The 20,486-nt window shown below is 37.4% G+C and overlaps 1 protein-coding gene across 1 annotated transcript in view; it reads right to left on the bottom strand.

The window, feature by feature from the left end:
• Positions 1-20,486, bottom strand: part of TRPV3 (transient receptor potential cation channel subfamily V member 3) — a 23,281-nt gene extending 2,795 nt beyond the window's left edge. The window contains exons 1-17 of the mRNA XM_009945787.2: positions 20,409-20,486; positions 16,180-16,334; positions 11,672-11,776; positions 9,937-10,023; positions 9,224-9,381; positions 8,367-8,543; positions 8,017-8,157; positions 7,284-7,564; positions 6,368-6,544; positions 5,432-5,590; positions 4,852-4,953; positions 4,206-4,279; positions 3,095-3,260; positions 2,516-2,582; positions 1,868-2,139; positions 921-1,033; positions 233-303 (exon numbers count right to left, since the gene is read on the bottom strand). Coding sequence (XP_009944089.1) covers positions 233-303; positions 921-1,033; positions 1,868-2,139; positions 2,516-2,582; positions 3,095-3,260; positions 4,206-4,279; positions 4,852-4,953; positions 5,432-5,590; positions 6,368-6,544; positions 7,284-7,564; positions 8,017-8,157; positions 8,367-8,543; positions 9,224-9,381; positions 9,937-10,023; positions 11,672-11,776; positions 16,180-16,298 — 2,269 coding nt within the window. The 5' untranslated portion in view covers positions 16,299-16,334; positions 20,409-20,486. The remainder of the gene's footprint in view (positions 1-232; positions 304-920; positions 1,034-1,867; positions 2,140-2,515; positions 2,583-3,094; positions 3,261-4,205; positions 4,280-4,851; positions 4,954-5,431; positions 5,591-6,367; positions 6,545-7,283; positions 7,565-8,016; positions 8,158-8,366; positions 8,544-9,223; positions 9,382-9,936; positions 10,024-11,671; positions 11,777-16,179; positions 16,335-20,408) is intronic.

The raw sequence follows: 20,486 nt of genomic DNA, 5'->3' as shown, positions 1-20,486 counted from the left end.
TTTTTATTACACCAAGGTGTACGTAATGACAGGTTGTAACAAACCCTCTCCCCAAAACTTTAAAAATAATGTAACACCCCTACCATATTAGCCATGAGTTTCCCTAGCAGTAAAGTGTGGCTGAATATCTAGATTATAAGAGTTTATATTTTTAAAGGTGTAAAACTACATCAAAGCATTTCTAAGAAAAAGAATTATTGCACAAATATGGTGGTGTCAAATTCTGTAGTACCTGTTGGCCCTGGATCTTCATTAATAAATGAAACATGTGTTTTCCACTCAGTCCATTTCACTTCATTAATCCTGTTTGTATTGTATAGAAGTTGTGTTATTAGCATGCGTTATCTCCCAGCTACACAGCTGCACTTCCCCTTTTAGTTCTTTATTCCTTCCTGGGATTGTTATACTTCACCATCAACATTACTAAAAGTCTGAATGTCTTTTGCAATGTTATGTACCATATGAAGATGAGAATAATGGTAAGACTACTTTAGAATTTCACACATTATGAGTACAGTCTTGAAACTCACCTTAAATATTTAAGTATTTTTCATAAAACAGCCTAATAATATATTCTTTAAATGGTAATCATCAATTAGCAATGAATTTAAATATAATTCATTTTAAGCTAACATTCAAAGGAGATTATGACAGTGACATTTATTGCAAGCAGACTTGTCACTTGCACATTAAAAAATATGAAGTTGAAAATCTGTTTTCTTATCAAAAATTGTCTACATAAAAACTACAAATTTTCCCTTTTTTAAACAATTGATCACAACTGAAAAAAAAATTATTTTTGTACACCTAATATGATTTTTAGAGATGTAGAAATATTTTAAAGAGGCTTTTGAGGAGAAAGAGCCTTGAAGAAACATACAGAGCAGAAATGATAGCACAGTATTCTAGCTTTGCTTTACCTTAAACACACCCTGGTATCGTTTTCAGCCACTTTACACCGTTCTCCCAGTTGGAATTTTTTCCTCAAACGTTTTGGTAAGAATTTTTCAAATTCCAAGATAGTTCTGGCTCTCTATTAACAATAAATAGTAACATGAGTATGGTTAACTATATTCAAAATTGTCTGATTTCATAGCATACACAGCTTGCAGGCTCCATGTTTCATTAAAACACGTCATGCCTCCATTCACAACCAACACTGATTCCAACAATAGTAAATAATACAGCATGCCACTTATTATTTGGTATGTGCAAAGAGAGAGTCCACAGCTTTCTCTAGTTAGCCCCACCGCAGAAGGCATACTCAGAGAAGAATCAAGAAATCCCACTCTAGACTCAGTTTTTAGGGTTTAATGCTAACAAAGCTCCATGCAACACCCTGCCACGGGGATATACATAACCTGTACTGGGATGCTGCCCACCACAGAAAGCAACTGCAATCCTAATTATGGCTGTCTTCCCGATGACAGCTTGGGACTCGGAGCTGTCTAGCCTCGGTAAAAGACCAGGCTCGGATAAGGTATGCGAAATTGGAATGAACTCATGCATTGCTCAGACTCAAGGGATGGAATAGCAGAGCCTGCTGTGTTACAGATTCCTGGGCAGATAATGAAACACACCTTCCTGGTGACATATCAAGGGGAGTGAAAGTCATAAAGGTATGTGACAGTGCATGAAGTTGCAAATCTGAGCCATGAGATTACCTTTCAGATAGTTGTTAATTCTGAAGTTATTATGATCACTAATACTAGAATTACTTATTACTGTTATTTTTACACATATACCAATGGGGATTATCAGTGTTAATACCTAACCTGTTCTGTCAGCATGATTAGTTACCATAGGTACAGCTTGAAAGATTTTAGCCAGTACATCTATACTTCACTAAACAAACTCATAAACAAACCTGGAGTTTCCAGATGTGCTCACTCTCTTTAGAAATATCTTCCACTGTTTCTCCCATTAATGCAATCAGCATGTTCAGGAGAAGAACAAAAGTCAACACAACAAAAGTTATGAGGAGCAGAATAAATAGTACAGGATACTTCGAATTTTGCTGGATCTCTAGATCACCCAGTCCTAGGGTGAGCTTAAAAAGATCCATCACAACAGGTCCCAGACTGTTGTTGGAATGGCACTCACTGCCATCTTGGCAAGTTTCAATCAAAGCAGCAAGAGCTAAGAAAAAAACATGAGAAAATTTTAATCACAATAATGTTTTACGTATACATGGTATTTTATTCTAAAGAGTTCAAAATGCACTGCTTAATAAAGAGCTAGAGCTGCCCAGCAAAGTACACAGTAGCAGCAGCAGACAGATTACCAGGAAGCAGAAAGAGCCCACGTCCAGATGAAATCGCAGGCAACTGAGCAAGAGCCAAATTACTTATCTGTTCAGATAGTCTCTAGACAGTTTAAATCTCTACACTTGGCTTTTTCATATCCAGAAGAAACCCCAACATGAGCTCTCATCATGACAACAGGGTTCTTATTCATAATAATGCTAAAATTTTTTACTCACAGAGCATCAGTGCTTTTCTCCAGTAATATTTACCTACGCCAAATCCCAGCAAAAAAACGATATAGACAACTAAAAATTTTATCACATCTTGTAGGATGACCTAAAAATTAAATTAAATATTTATCAGAAATGAAAATTGAGAACTACTTTTATGCTTATAAATGCTGCGTGGATACAGGTGTGCTACACAGTAAAGTGTCACATTGCTTCCATTAAGCAAACTGGTTGTGGTCTCAGTGAGAAACCCAGAGAAGATTTAGGTCTGATTTTTTATCTCATGACTGAGAGCCTGCTGTGTTGTCCAAGGCTGACTAACTGTACAATATAGAAACTACAGCATATGATGCAATTAAATAGCAGAACTACATTAGCTGAAAAAACACAAGTTACTTACACATTTAATATCATGAAATGTTAATTTTAAGATATAAACTAGTTTCTGCCATTGAAGTTATGTAGTGTATTCTGCTGAAATAATATGTATAAACTGAAAACAAGAAATTTCAGTATGAATTATAAAATACATCTAAATTGCTGAATATGCTTGATTGGGATTATATCATAACAAGGAAGCATCATAACAAGGCAGTTATAACAAAAAAAAACACTTGCCTTTTGAATCATAACACTGTAAATGCCCATGGACTGGAAACCTCTGGTGAAATAGAGCATGTTAGCCCATCCTAGGGCCATTGCCAAAACAAGACACACGAGGTGTTCTTTGTAGGAAAACAAGTACAAAAAGACAGAGAAGATCACAAGCGAAGCTTGTATAAAACTGTTAAAACACAAACACAGGTATATAAAAGGCAAATTACTAGCACAAAACCAATAACATAATGGAAAAATATGAAAACAAGACTTCTTTGCTTCTTATGCTTCGATTCTAATTTCATATTGCACTCTATTCTCCCCTATGAACATTACCATTATAGTTTAACAATAAAATAGATGAGTACAGATACTATATTAACATATTAGGATTATATTTATTAAAGCTTACTTTAAGCGAACTACTCTCCCCAAAATAGCTGGTCAATGCAGATTTTCCTGACAAAGACATTAAGAATTCTTAATAGCATCTTTAAAGTATTTGAGTTTTAGCTTAATGAATTTTTAGAATCATTACAGATTTTTCCAAAAAGAAGGAAGACACTAGGAGAAGGTGTGATGTGCTGTGATAGGATGTAGACCAGATTCTCAGCAGCACAGGATCGATATCAGTATGGTTGCAGGAGAAGGAAGAAAGGTAGAGTTAAGCCACCTCTTTTTTTATTGATCCTACAATCATATGCTAGAAATGAGAAGGAATCATCTGTGCTTTACCTAGGCCAGCTGATGGGATAATCCCATCAGCCAGCTGAACCAGCTTTATGCTATTTTTCCTTCCTGAAGGAGTCAAAAGGAGTGTGAAACTGTATCTGGTTTATTAACCAGGTTTCTTAAACACATTTCTCTATATACAGCTCTAAAGAGATACAGCATCAGGAGATGCTAAAGATAGTACTGTACTTTGGAAACAAATCCTGTCCGCACACATCAACCCCCAGTACTGTTACCAACCCATGCAACCATTGGTGCGTGTTACAGAAAAGCTGCAGGTAAGATTAGATCCATCCCTCTAAAAACTGATCATCTAGAGAAACAGTGAGCATCTGCTACCGGAGTAGATTCTTTGCAACCTTGAAATAGATAAGCATTTTATATATAGTGACAGACTTACAATGCAAAGTGGAACCACGCATCAGAGAGAATTGACTGCAGGTCTGAGGGCCTAAGTAGAAAGATGGCTACACTCTATGTAGACAGATATACAAAACACAGAAATGGTAGTAAGAGAAAGCAGGCCTCAAAATTGATTTTTGAAAATAACTGAAGTTGGTGTTCTGAAAAAAAAAATCTGTCCACTCATAAGACATGATAACTTCTAGAATTAAAAAAATCTTTTTATAGGGCTGTAACTTCAAAGTTTAAATTTCTGTCATCTCTGGCATAATTTAACAGTTAGTTACTGGTTTTAATTACTTATAGGGCAAAAATTATACCCTGTTTTTTCCATTACAAGTTCTAACTCAGTGTCCTTAAAGCCAGTAATTTAACAACATTGATGTTATATAATTATCAAATCTCTGCCTTAAGAATTTGAAAGGAAAAAAACTTCATATTTGTTTCACAGAGCAGTACAGTTATACTGAAATACATAACCAGGGTCATTCTGAGCAAGTGAAGTATTGTGCCAAAGACTTTTAGAAATTACAAATATCATAGAGATATTCCAAACATATTGCCAATATCATCATCAGCATATTCATAAGTCTAGAAAAATTCTTTACCTATTTTGTTATGTATTTGTTATTAAAAAGTCTTACCTCTTTTATGGCTAAAAATATTGCTCCTAACATAACCATCACCTGTCCTGATAACTGCATCCATCCCATACCACGTGTTAGAGCTAGTGGATAAGGTGGAGCCTGCAAGAGAGGTCCAAAATGAAAGACTGAGTTCCATACCTGAAGGATAAAAGGCAAAGTAACAGGAAGCCTCACGTATCTAGTTCTCTGGATACACAATTTCTTCCCCTTCAGTGAGAATTTTCTTCATGGTGGATTTACAGAATTGGCCCCCTACCACATATATTTGAAATAGCATAAGCTTCTTTCTTAAAAGTAAAAAAAAAAATACCCTCTCTACCCTTTTAGAAATTTAACTCCCTGTCTTTATATTATGTATTTGTATTTTAGATCACTTTCATAAAACGCAAATGCAATTATCTCCTCTGTTACTGCTCTTCTTCCTTCCAGATATGAAGACCTCATGTGGGAGAGCCTGGTCTCACTACAGCCAGATACTCTGAAACTTGATTTTCATTTATCATTTTAAATACAATTCAGGAAATACTATTGCATTTTAAAGCAGTAAAATTTGGTGAGATTAAGTTGCTGTACTTACTTCATTTTCACTGGGCCTGTGGTAGGAAACTAACGTTAAGGTTATATTGTATAGGAAATAAAACCAACATGACATAAAAAACATGTGTCGTGCAAACTTCTTCCATTTCATTCGCAGGAGTGAATTCAGAGGCTCCAAAGTCAGCATTTCATGACGATTCTATAAAAAAAACCAACCCAAAACAATTAAGATTTGAACTTTATGCCTGTATAGAATCTGAGATAATTTCAGGCATGTATTTTGTGTATTTCATTCATATCTGTCCTTGCTGATCTAGAAACATATCTATGCTCAAATATATGTATCAGACCCTAACCCGACAAGATGAAACACGACAACTCTGACTCATGCTGGGATAACCTGCCATACCCTGGGCAATTATGATCGAGCTAAAACTGTACTGTGAACTTCTGGTCTGGCTTCCTACGGAAGTTTTATGGCAGTATTTGAATTTAGCAAATGTAAAATTCTGGTTTTGAAAAGCTAACATTCCTAAATGCCTAAAATACATACCTGTTAAGTAAAGTTTATAACTTTAGGCAGAGTATTCTCATAAAGTATTTCCGTTTACTTGCCCTGTTCTCATGCACTGTCTTAGGCAGGTGCTAGTGGCCACTCCATGGAGACAAGACAATAGCTTTGTTTTGACCAGCTGGGCCATATTTATGTTCCTATGCAAGGCAAAATAAAGCTTGCAATGTAGAAAAAATGCTACCAAAATGCCTAGCCCATGTTTCAGGAGCTGAATGCATATTCACTTACAGTTGTCAGTCTACAGAGGTATAAAATTCATCTTGCTCCTGATACAAAACTGAGAACCAAAAATTACTACTGTTTACTCTTTTATGAGTAAGTCAGTCAAATGTATAGGTTAACACATCTGAAATTAGTGTAGTGCTAGAAAATATATATATTTTTTAGAAATGGATAACTTACACCAATATTTGTATTATAGACAATAATTTCCAATACTGAATTGTTGGCGGTGGTATCTAGTTCTGTCAGATCATAAAGAGAAGACTGAACAGGACCATAAGCCCAGTCTGTGAATTTTCTTGACAGGCTCCTGTTAGGCTTATCTCTTATCTCTCTGCTCAGGATGTATTTCAGAATCTAAAACATTAACAGAGTTATTTGTAAGCAGATGCGTTCTTCATGGAAAAAGAGAAAGCATACATACATACTTGCCAAAACCCCTAGCTCTCAACTATCACATTTACTACAGTAGTGCAATTCAAAGCATTTGTAATTCTGTTATTCAGTAAATGGTGTGAGAGATGACAGACCTCTAGGAAATAAATACAGTATTTCTAATGCCTCTGGATTTTCTGTCAGAGACATTTTTCTAAAGGACGAAAGCACAATTTTCCATGTGTTCACATTATATCTTCATTTAACTTAATCAGTTACTTTCTAAATTATCCCATTGTCAATTCTCTACCACAATACAAGCAGTTCACTTATGAGCGCCAAATTCTACAGCAGCATAACAGAGCAGTTCTAGTGAGTTTTCTGAAATTATTGAAAGATTGTGTATTGTATAAGTGTAGCATTGCAATAAGTGCAGAATTTCTGAGTTCCTGTACAATAGAAGGTTTTGCAAGGCTGTTTCTAAGCAGCACGTGTATTTCTTTACGGACAGGCGTTGTTAGAGTGAGACCTTGAAGGGTAGAAGCAACATTGAAATAGAAATATTTGCTTGTATTTTGAACAAAGTTAGCTCACGAAATAGTACTGATACATAAGCAGCATAGAAAACTACACGTCAGAGCAGTAATGTCTGAGTACATAGTTGGCTTTGACTCTTTCTCCATACTTAATTTCTCTTAGATGCTACTGAAATAATACTCACCTCTAATTTCCCAGTTTTTGCAGCTAATTGTAGTGGTGTCAAGCCCTCCTTATTTTTTGTTGTTTCCAAATTTCTGTCTTTACTTTTCAACAAAATCATATCATACATTCGAATTACAAAGTCATTCTGGGTTTTAAAGTCCTCTGCCACAGTAACTAATGCATGGAGGATATTGTTTCCTCTGGAATCTTGAGAAGTAATATTAGTCCTGGTATTGTCCATTAACAGTTGAACTATGTCTGGTTGATTGGTACACGCAGCTAATGCCAGTGCAGTTTCACCTACAACATCATAAAATGTAACGTGTTCATGTTTTATTACAAGCATTCAAATCATATTATAAAAGAGTATCTGTGTTCAGCATCTGAATATATGAAAGCACATTTACATATTGATTGTATTGAATTTAGGTCTTGTTTTATAAAAGCTTAATTTGCATGAAAACATTATTTGGAGAAAATCTTCAGAATCAAACTTGTTACGTCTTATTTGCCATTCAGCATTTACAATTGTTTTATAAATGTTTTACAATTATTTCTGAGTGTTTATAATACATTGCATTCAGGCAAGTTACTTTTACAAAAGGTACTATGCCATTTTTATATCTTGGGATGTTAGTTTCCCGAGCTAGGTTTGGCTACAGTAATGATTCACACTTGCCTGTCTTCCATACTGTCTTAATTGTTTGGGTATTCCTTCCTAATTTTTCCAGAGAGATTGAATTTCCACTTACCAAAATAAAAGCCTTCATACTTATGTTTGGGATTAAAAAAAATACCCTGGGCGTGAGCATTGACATCAGCTCCTTTTTCTATAAGGCTCTGAGTTATTTCATATTGTCTTCTTTCAATGGCAATATTTAGAGCTGTCTGGCCTGAAACAACAGACACGGGTATTTAGCGTTTGAATCTCTTAAGTACATTATGAAATGTTAATGATGCTTCACAATGGATAGAGCATCAGTGATAATGAATAAAAGTTGTTTTAGGAATGTAAACAATCATTAGAAAGTTTGAAGAAAACATTACTTTTATGGATGGTATATTTAACCATATACCTGAAATTGGTATCAGATGGCAATACCTTTATACGCCTCTTCTGTATATGCTGCATTGATAAATCTCTCCAAAATACCATTTTCTTCTGCAAAGGATAGTAGCGTCTTCACTATCTCATTTGTGTTTTGGTTGATGTTCAGTAGAGCTTTCATCAGACAAGTTTTGCCAGTATCTGAAGCTGTGAATCTTTTCATCAGGTAATCTATAAGAGTGAATTTCAGGATTAGATCATCATTATTTATTAAAGTGGATGGAAAATAATTCTAATCTTTTGTTTATTAAGAGGTGGAACCTGAGGGATATATATGAACATAAATTATTTGCCAAACAGTTACTGCATCCTATTCACTTTGAATTTGAGCTATGTATGCTTGGTGAGATAACGCATTCAGAGACATGGTACTAATTAATAAGGTAGCCAATGCACTTGGTTTCTCTTTTGGACATCCCACCGCCATGGTAACTCCAGACAGACCCAGAACTCTCTCCTAACCTCTCTGCCCATTCTACCATGCCACACACATCACAAGCCCTGTCTGTACTGCAGTTTGACTGCAGTTTGGATAGAGAGATCAGCTTCGAGTCTCCTGCTGCAGAAGGCTAGCTTAGGCATGGCTATGGGAATACAGTGCAGAAAGACCCTCCATGTTTCGTAAGTAGGAGACAAATACTCTGCAGTGTTGCCTTGGAGGCAGCAAAGAGGTGGCTGATTGAATACCTTAAGCTTTCATTTAGAAATAGGAAATGTGACATACACTACTTTGCAAACAAGTGACTGCAAATTCATAGGCAAAAAGCTGTTGCACAGAGATATTTTCCAGTTTTAGACTACACATACGCTGCCAGAGAGCTAACAATCTTCCTTCAGGTAACTCAACTTACCTGGCACAGTCATGTTTGTACACACGTTTGATCGTTCCTTCAGCTCTGCGAGGAGACATTGCAAATCTTCTAAATTACCTTCAGATACTGCCCGAAATATGTACCTTTTCAGCTTCTTCCGGGCACTAGTCTGCTCGGGTCCCTGTGATCTGTTAGCACTGAATTATAAGAAATAATGAGGAAATTACTGATTCAACTTACTATGTTTTATTTTCTACATAGGAAGAAAAAGAAATACAATTACTTTTCTGCTTCTCTGATCTGTCCACAACTCGCTGACTTCAGTGCCTGAAGTTACCTGACGCTGCACTCCAGCTGCACCCATTCCACTCGCAGCAGAAGATAATTTTTAACCTCACATCTTCTTACACAACTCTCCTAACAATACATTATTCTGGAACAAGAATGATTTAATATTTCCCCTCAACCAAAAATACTCCTAGCTCATGCCTAGTTGTGCATAGTGTTTAGGTCCTGTGTTGTCATCTAGGAAATAGACCTTATATATGAAGGATCCTCACAATAAATAGGAGATTTGAGAAAAGTAGAGGTTAGAGTTGTTTATTTAAAAATTTAATTACTGAAGAATCAGAAATGCATGCACACATATGACCTTATTTCTAAAACATGGCAGGCAAAATAGGTAATATCTACCCTGTCATAGACTTAATCCATTGAAAACATACTAAGGAATACTTCACGTCTCCACTCACCAACAACTGTCCACATTAGGGCTATATTCAGTCGCATCATCCTGAAGAGACTGTGGGGAATCCATATCTTCCCCATTTCTAGATACACTATAGAAAACAGAAAAGCCTAAATGCCAAGTCAGGAAGATTTTGGAAGACATTTTGGCAAATTGCATGAAGAATCTGTCAATACTAGGAGGCTGTACCTACAGTAGAGCTGAAATTAGTGTAATTTGACATTGTGAGTTGTAATTCTATCATTCTATCTCTGCCCTGAACTTTAAAGTGAGTGGTAAAAATGAAGATACCCACAGGATTTTATTATATATTAAAAATCATTACGAGAGCAACCTGTTTGGGGTTTTACTATGTTATTTCATTACAGATCCTGAAACTGTGGGAAGTTTTGTTTGGTTTTTTTTGGTGTTTTTTTTTAAATGATCACTGCTTTTTATGCATCGTCCTGAATGCTTGAAGCTTACGTTCTTCCTTTTCACATGCTTAATTTGTCATCTGCCACAAAACAAGTGCTACATCAGTAACCTTGCATGGGTTTCAAGCACACAATGAAAGTGATTTACCTAAAGATTTACTACACAGTACACTGTAGGCAACTCAAGAGCATTTCACAGCTGGCTTGAATGGAAGCTTCAGCTAAAAGAAATTGAGGACTGGGTCCTAAATACATGTTTAGGTAATAAATATAAAGGATTTCAGTGGCATTGGTATTTTGTAATTGCTGCACATAATTTCCACACATTCCTAAAAGCAGATCTGACAAAAATTAATTTATAATTTTTCTTACTTGTATTTTTGTTTTCTGTAAGGTTCAGATTTGATGAAATACCTCAGATTAATAACTTAGGGAGCCAGAACTATTAGTTATTGACAAAAGAGATGTATGGACAGCAATGCAAGGATTCAGCATTGCTCTGCAGATATTCCCTGCCCCTCGAAATAAAGCTGGCAGCTCAGAGTCCATTCTTATTCAGTCCATCACTTCTCTGCAGAAAACCATGAGGAATCTGGTGACAAAGCGTATGTATGTCTTGTGCAAGTCAGTCCCTGAATGAAAGGGAGAAATTTGGATACCTCTCCTCTGAAACCAAAATAAGACTGTCAGCTAATTCCAAAAAGCTGACCAGACATCCACCAGACACAAAAACATCTGGCCATTCTGAGCTTATGCTAGATCTGATGCAGATTTCCCTTATTCGTAATTATTGGCTGTTAGTACCCCATATGTTTTTAAAAATTAAGTGCATTCTTTCCAGTCATAATTTTTCTCTATTCATTCAGCATAAATGGCTGCCTTTAAATATTTCAGACTCAGCATCTTCATGTTATTTGATTGTTAATGAGCAATAGAGGGAGGATGTCAGCACACAGCTGGGAATAGGGTTTGCTAAATTAAGCTGTGGTCTTCACACAGTAGAAAACAGACAAATGGGTGCGTGGAGTTTGTCCTAACATATCATAAATAAGAGGCTAAGATAAAAAAAGACAGTACTGATTTTAAATTTATCCAAATCTGAGGCCTGATTTATTCAGTGTAAATAACAGTAGTAGACAAACTCAAAGATAAATCATCTAGCAACAACTGACCTCCAGTGGAGTTCTGTCTTTGAAGTGACCGAAAGCTAAGACAGGCCACATGAAATTTTAGCTCTGAAGTCTAAGGAGAAATCAAAGTAGCTGCTGAAAAGAAAACAGATATATTTGCAGTATGACTATTGGCTATGCATCTGTAACTTACCATGGGCGAATATTTGAATCCATTGGTTTTGAAAACACAGGAGGAGATACATTATTTGGAGTTGCATTGCTTTCAAAACCATCAATCTCCAGAAAAAAGTGTGAACTGTTGAACACAGGGCATTTAAAAATATTAGTAAAAAAGCAAGCTCAACTATAAAATAAGCAAAGCACTACACTTATGTGCCTAGGACCAGGTTGACAATTTATATTTTCTGGCATTATACCCAATAGGACACTGGAACAGAGGCTTATCTACTTTCCCCTGGGAGGATCCCAACTTCCAACACTGTGCCCAACGCTTTCGTGCTGGCAGATGGGCAAAAGATCCTGAGGTATTTTTAGGATACGTGGCATCAGATTCTGACATGTCTAAGCAGCTACCCCAGCAGCCTAAAAACAGCCTTGCATCCACCTTCTGCGCAAATAGCTAAATGCAACAGCAGACATTTATTGAACAGCCATACATGTATGCATACACACATGTATGCATATACTTTTTGATCTACTGTATCCTAGTCCCTGTTTCTCCTGCCAGGAGCCATCATTTGAATCATTTCAAACCCAACAGCAGTGATAATCACCAAGTCAGAAAGTTTGAAAGGTCACATGTTAAATGACATCAGGCATTTCCACTGTCCAGGACTGCATGTGTAATCTTGTCAGTCAGTGCATGACATTTAACTATTTCTTTTCCCTATAAATATTTATAAGGAATTTGGAACAACACAGACAAGGGAACATAAGAAGAATAGGAAGATTTTGCCATTTAAAAGCCTTCAGAGTTGAAAGGCAAAATCAATGGTTTAGGATTACTAGATCTCATTAAAACATTGCTACATTTCACCAAAGACAGGAGTTTCAGCAGTGGATGTAGCAACTCCCACATGGCCCATTGTTAAGAAACTGTCTTACATTTCTAAAGTGTTCTAGTATTCACCTGGAAAATGCTTCCAATTCACCTATATTTATGGTTAAGTCCATAGGGTATTTATTTTTAACTGCATCTTCCCCAAAGAATCCTGTTGAATTAAAGTACACATACTGGTGCTAAAATGCAGTACATTATTAGGACACTACTGAACAACCTGTTGATAGCTGCTAAAAATGGCATGATCTAATGACCGTAGTTCATCTCATTTTCCAATGGCTTGGTGAACCAAGTGTTAATTTACCATGTGTAGTTGTTTAAACTTATATGATCTTTTAACATTTGAGGTGTGTGTGTTAACGTATTCTAAGCAGGCAGCAAGTAAAATGCCATTTCTGGTTAGCAGAACAGTGTCCCCGAAATGACCTAGGCAAGGGGTGCTTTTCAGAGTACAGGAAAAACCTAGACAGAAGCAGGACCATTGCCACTACTTACATCAGCTGCTGTAAATCACTGTTGTTTCACTGGGATCTGGACTTGGCAGAGAGACTAAGGAGGAGTGGAAAAAAAATGGTGCTTTTTTTTTGTCATCAAAGTTCATCCTGCTTTTTTGGATGCCCTGACTATGAAGTGCAGGAGCTGTCCCAACAGGCAATCATCTGTTGGAGACTGCAGTGAACCTCCATAAAGCCAGAAGTGCCAAGCTCTAGGCTTTGCTGGACCATCTCACCTGCCCTTGGCTCAGCACCAGGATGGGATGGTGCGCTACAGACTGAGGTCTGAGAGCAGCTCCTGCTCTCCCAACAGCGTGCTCATGCTGAAGATTTTGTCATCCAATAAATGTACAGCAGCTATGAAGTGGACCCTGTTTTGGAGGCTGCCATACCTAACCTATCCTGGCATGTGGGTTATCTGTGGAGACCATGGGGGGGAAAAAAAGACCCTGAAAAGCCACCATGCAAAGCAGTTGTCAACAAATACCCAAGTGCTTACGTGGCCATGGTGCACACTCTCAGGAACACTGCCCACAAATATAATCAGGCTCTGACAACGTTGGCAGCACTCCTCCCAGCCTGCCTGTCGGTTTTCCTGTACTTAATTATACTGTTAGTCCACCCAAATATCAGGACCTTCAAGAAAGGGAAGTCATTGTCTTTTCAGAAAGTGTGTATTGCTGATACATTTTGTCAAGTGAGAAATGCCACCCATGGAGGTGCACTAGCTGCTTAGTGGCATAGTAGAAGGAAGCATTTTCAAGCAACAGAAGTACAGCAGCAGAGAAACATATAATTAATAGAACATGTTAAACCTCTGCATTAAAATTCACGTGATCTTTGCTCCTTATATTACAGGAATGTTGTCAGCCACACCCTGAGCTCTTGGTTGAGAGGTGGGAAAAACCCCAAGTTTACGGTTACTGATGCCAGAAAACTGAATGTGAGACATGAGCTTAAGTAATTGAGGGGTAGCGTTTGCCCATATTTGTTATAACTACACCATCTTCCATGGAATTGCCCCTTTTTGAAGTACTGGGTGTTTTGTGAGCTGTTCAGACACCTCATCTCCCCCTTATGCAACCAAAGAGCTTCTCTTTTTGAATTTAATGACAGAAAGACAAATTGGGCCACCCAAGCAGTAGGTCTCAAATAACTAATGACACCATTTCCACGGAAAGTGATTGCTCTGATTATCAAGAATTATAAGTGTCAGAACAGTCGCAATTGACTAGGCCTTCAGAGTCTCAAAAATTGCCGTAATAGCTAGTAATTAGCCACAGAGCAAAAAGTTTATGAAAATTCATCCTCATTCTACAGTAACTTACTTGATTTCAATAGCATAGTATCAGGGATTAATTACTGTTTATACTTCCCCATTCATATTAAATACAAACCCTTAATCCTTTTATTAATTCTCTAGCATAAATTATGAGTGAAAGTGAATATTTTATAAGTGAAAAATAATGAAGTCCTGTTAAAGGGAATAATGAAAAATAGAGTGAATTCAGGTTTCTGTTTCTGATACGATTTTTAAAACTTCCTGCTCTCCCAGCCCTCATTAAGTCACCTCTGCCTCTCCATAATCCATCACATCCCCACGTGAGACCAAGTTTGAAATGCTCCCTTTTTCCAGGTTAGCATCTCTTACATAAAGCCTGGTGTACCCTGCCACGTAATCCCTTTAAAAAAGATCACTCTACCTTCTCCTGTTGAAACACTGACCATCATTAGACCACATTCTTGTAAGCTTATATAGGTATGTAGCGTGGATGCAGAAAGCCCACCTGATATCAGACACAAACTCAAGACTGGTGCATCAGTCCTAGACGTCAAATGTCTCTAGGATAGGGGCTAAAGTTTTGTCCCATGAAGGTAAACGTCATATGTCTACCTAACCAGTACACTCTTCCACTTCTAAACAGCATAAGCACATATTTTTTTGAAGGCACTGTGTGTTCGTCAGGTCTCATTCATTGTGGTGGTGCAGCCCCCTCACACCTGGCAATCCCAGATCCACCCAATGTTGTATTCTTGCTTGCACTGCAAGACTAGCCAGCTGGTATGCATTGAATTGTGACGACTTGGCACTTTCCTGGTCTTTGTACAAGAGCAGTGAGTTGGGCTGAGCAGGCACTCCCTGACCGCACCTGAAACCCCTGATGCCTGGAGTTGCACCTGCCTGGTAAATGTCAGAACTGTACCTTCTGGGGAGTACTACAATTGTACAGTTTGTCTAAATATCAGGATTGCATCATATGGATTGTGACCAGGATGGAAAGTTACTGATGCCTAAAGTCAATCATCTTGAGACCCTATAAACAGCGGTATCAAGGAAGGCCCTTTGAGCTCTTCTGGTCCGCAGCAGGATGCACCCACTAACTCCCCCTGAGTGGGACGCTTCTCAGAGTAACTCGCAAACTACCTGGGCCGATCTTCTTAAGACTCAACCTTCGCCCATTGAGAAATCATTTGAAGGGAGTATTTCACTGAACTTGAGGGGAATGTTTATGACTGCATGCGTGTGTGTGTGTGTGTGTGAATCAATTCAAAACATACTATTCTATTACAGTGATTGTAATAGTAAATTCTTTCTAATCACTCAGTAAATGCTAAGTTAAACAGTGATTAATAGCTGCTAAATTCCTGTGATTCTCTTTCTTTCTTTAAACTGTGAACACACCCTGAATTGCTGCTAAACATATTCCTTAGACATACACCATTGTGGTCTAAGGCCAGTTCTGGATCCAGCCGCACCTAGGCTCCTCTCTGAGGAGCAGTTTAGGAAGCAAGGGGTCCAGTTGAACCTGGTGACTCAACAGGAGGGTCTCCTATCCCCTTACACTTTTCTTCCACTCCATATAAATCATTTTCTACTCACCCCCCCTCTTTGATTTTGTATTCCATTCATTTAAGAAGTAATAGAGTGAACCTTGCCAACGAACTCTAAGATCACATTTTCTAAATTTTCAGTAAATTTTTTTCTTGCAAAACCTTTGAGTGATCATTTAATTAACCTAACTACTCATTTGCAACATTCATATACACAGCATGACTAAAGAGGTTAGTGATATTTCAGTGCAAGTATCTACTAAAGGAGATAAAACAGGCAGTTTTAGTGGTTTAGACTGAGTGAAGTCCTACCTCTTCTTTGTGGGAGTGCTTTCAGTCGGCTTTTTCTCTTGCTGGTTTGAAGGGGGAATACCAGACGGATTTGTTTTCTTGCCCATTAGTGGAATAATTTCGTTGTTATCTTTAATCATGTTTCTGCAGTTGATAGATTCACAGCTACTTAAACCCTGCTCATTCGAAGAAAGTAGAGTGACCAAATTGCCTATTTACAGTCTCTTCACATGTAAGCATACAAATCTTGATATCTTTTCCAAAATTTTTCATTTTTCTGTTAAGCACATACACGCCATTTTATGTGTCAAGGCTGGAGGGTTAGATTCATGAATAATTAAATTACATTCTAAGAAAAGTGCCATGAAAAGTGATACCGTAAATTGTAAATTCAAGCATGCACTTAAATTAAACTGAAGGGAGCCTGTCAATCACAATGACAGCATATGTTATTTAGAGAAAAAAATAGCACAATAACTTTTATAAGTTGCCCTAAAGTTTATGCATATTTACAGTTAATCTAAGTAGTTTGCTCTTATCCAAGATAATTTCAGAAAAGTAGTAAATTCCAGGAAGATCTGTGCAACAGATACAATGTGTGAAGGAAGGTTCCAGACGTGAAGGGTAGTGAACACAGAAAAAGCCCCAAAACTTTTAACTCCATTAGAAGAGCAGAAGCAACAGACAGACTCCGAATATGATGCCCAGGCTGAGCTCAGCCAAACAATCACATGGATAACACCAAGGACCTTTGTGTCCTGGTGACATTTCCCCAGATTTCTTCAGGGAGAAAGAAAAAGTCATGTCTCTACTGGATGAGAACGATCACTGACACGTGACACAAAAGGATCTTACTGCATGTTATCTGCTTATAGGCATCCTCAACATGAATTCTGTAAGTAATAATGAATAGCTATCTTCCTATTTCTCAATATAATACTCAAGGGCATAATTTTAAATCATCAAGGATAATTTGAAAGTGAGAAGGTAAACTTAAGATACTGTAAAATTCACTGAATTAAAAATAGTAAGTTTTATGAGGTCATGGGCCCATTCCCAAGGAAATCAGGGGAGTGCCCTCCATACCCAAGGACAAATGATAAAAATCACCTGCCTGCAAGTTTGAACAAAATGAACTATACATTTTTCCTCTCCTACCTCCACTTTCCTTAATGTGACAAATGTACACACAAACTTTCTACTCCTGTCACAGTGTTGTCAATGTGCCTTAGCACTAGAATTTCTTCGTTATGGGAATGTCAAGATATAGAAAGCAGACTGTGGAGCGTGTTTGAAAAGACATGATGCCTGGTATGAGAGAAGAGACAGGCATATCAAATACATTGATATTTGAATGAAAATCCATTAATGCATAAATGGCAAATGTTTAAGTACGAGAAATTTTCAATCCTGAGTACAGCGAACTGAGAATTTACAAGGCCCAAATACATGTAAGTGCACCTGTAATTTCTTGTTGCTAAATGGAATAGAAATCTGAAATATTGGAAAGTACTCCTTATGTTGAAAAGGTTGGCTTAAAAAATAGGCATGCAAATAAATTTTTATTGTGTTTTCTACCATTCGTAGATGTGTTCACACTAGTTCAATTCACATATGCCTAGTTTGGATGCATTTCCCAAGAATTCATATCACAGATTTCATAGAAATAATTTATAAAGGGCAAATATGATTTACATAGTACATTTGCACCAAAAGTACACCGTAGCTTTCACTGCAGTAAGTGCACAAAAAACTGAACTCAGATATTACATATTAGACATAGGAAAAAGGGTTTTGTCTATGCCTTTGAAAATGCAATTCATGTAGTCTTCAGACACATGTTGTATCAGTGAATACACTGATAAACATTTAATTTTAACACAAATAAAGCAAATGACTGTTGTCTTGCTTAGTTCATAAATAATTCTGCTACTTACTTCTTATCAAGTACTTTAATAATACACAGCAATTTATGAGCAAAGACATTTTCAGTCCAGAGGAAGAGGCAAATGTGATAACTTGACATAAATCAAATATAAGGGGACTAGAATAAGATGGACAGGGGCATTAAACAGCTTCAGAAAAGAAGCAACTTTAAAGGAAGAGAATAGTTGGAAAGAGACTAATAGGTCAAAAAGTGTGTCAGCAAAGGGAGTTGCCAAGTTGAGAGGGGCATAGCTGGCACGTGTGTGAATCTGGAGGGGTCAGAGGAGTAGGAAGAGCTGGCAAAATAAAGACCAAGGTTAAAATCTCCAAAGCCCACAACAGACAGAGGGAATAGCCTCCGATTTGTGAGCAATGCTGGAGCTGCTCAGATATTGCACCACTTTTCTGCATGAGCAGCTAGTCAAAGCCCCATCTGCAGCCAGTTTTCACTGCAGAGATTTTAGCAGTGACTTGCGAGCAGGCTACATCATTTAGGAGAGGTGAAAATAGTCAAAGATAGCATTGAAGTTGTATTGGATGATGGCCTACTGAACCGTCAGTGATTAAGGAAGCAACTGGGAAGGAAAAGAGTCACTTTTGTACACATGGACTACAGCTTTCAAAAGCACACAGGAGATTTGACTGTGTAGTCTCAGCTACAAAGACTATTTTAAATGAGATCTCAAAGTCTATACAAGTAAATAACTGCAGGCACAATGGTAGAAGTACCTTGCTACAGTGCTGAGGTAGCATCCGTTTTTGCATTTTTAATCACGATTAATTGCGCATTTAGACGAAAATCAAGCTAGAGCTTTTGACAATATGGCCTACAGAGCTCACTTCTTGGTTTAACTATATCCATGCAAATTCCATTGGAGTTAATGGAGCTGTTTTATGCTTATCAGCTTCTTCCCTTACTCTGTCTTGTTGGTTTAATGACCAACTGCTTTCATTATCATCTTCCTGTGCACCATCATTTTCTACAATCTACAACATACAGAAAAAAATAGTGCAACAGTCTGAAGAATGTCAAATCATAAGTAGTGTAGCTTACATAACCTGATATAGAGCGTCTTCTCTTGTTATAACTATTTTCTACTCCCAGTATCTAGTTAATTGCTACTGACAGGCCACCAGAGAAGTGGCTTATTGAAGTGGGCAGCAAGACAAAAATACTGTGTTGATTTATAGTATTAAGAACTACTTTGCAGGGGATTCTGAGGACATTGAGGGCTCAGTATCTCACCTCCAGTGTGCAGGGAACACGAGAAGGGCATTTGTCTGTAATGGTGAATGGGACTCTGCTACTCCTACAGTAAGTGGCACTTTATACACTAGCACAGACCCACCTCCATCTGGGAACAAGAAAAATCATACATATCTGTATCTCTGTTGCTCAATAACAGTATAAAAGTGGCTAAAGAGAAAATCCTATAGATCAAAGAAACGCTCAGCTGTGATATCATGGGACAAAAAGCCTCTTCCTTCAGGGCAGAGGAGTGGAAGTGACTACCAATAGCTGTTTCATTCACAGGAGCCTTCAAACACCCACAGCACAGACCACGACGCTTTCCAGCGCCTACGACCTAATTCTTACTAGCTTATAAAAAAGAAATCCCCTCCCCGAGGGGAAAGATGATAAAACTTCATTTTGAATTTTGGTCATTATTTATGGCATATTAATCCTATCAGCAGAAAGTTATGCTTGATAGAGTTTCATCTTTACCTAAGATTTTCAAACCTTTGAGGAGCATTTGTAGACATCAGGTGCTATCAAGAAGTTCAGTTTGTTAGTTAGAATTTGTTTTTTCTTTCATGTGAAGGTTTTTCCTAGCAGAAATTTTAAAATACTCTGAAAAGCAATGTTTTTCCCTGAGGAAAAGACTTAAAAATTATTTACCTGCCTATTTCCAAATTAAATAAAAATTAGAAATTTTACTGAGTGGAAATAAAAAACTATGCTACTGGGCTAAGTATTTTACTTTTGACAGTCACTACAGTAACTGAAACTTTCAGTGGAAGATGAAAATACTTTTAAATTTAGCTTTTATGATAGTGTATTTTGGATCCCCTTAGCACAGGAATTAGGAAGTCTATCAGGCTGACAAATACGAATTAGATCTGGCCTATCTTTCTTCACTTCTGAATACTCAAGGAGTCAGCATGGCATGGCAGATTTATGAATTAGAAAAACAGAAACAAGCACAACAGAAAAGCATTCTCCAGTTGAAAGACAGGTTTAGTCTTTGTCTCTTGAAGATTTCACTCTCTACAAGAGCATCACACCTACACCAAACACCCACAGAAGCTCTCAGAGAACTTACCCTGCTTACAAAACTTGCTTTTCGGTATAGACGAGGCGCCTCAGAATTGTACGAATGAAGTTCAAAGAAGGGGCTCGC

This window comes from Opisthocomus hoazin, chromosome 20 (assembly GCF_030867145.1).
Source record: "Opisthocomus hoazin isolate bOpiHoa1 chromosome 20, bOpiHoa1.hap1, whole genome shotgun sequence".
Taxonomy (NCBI): domain Eukaryota; kingdom Metazoa; phylum Chordata; class Aves; order Opisthocomiformes; family Opisthocomidae; genus Opisthocomus; species Opisthocomus hoazin.
This window is presented reverse-complemented; position numbering and strand designations above follow the sequence as displayed.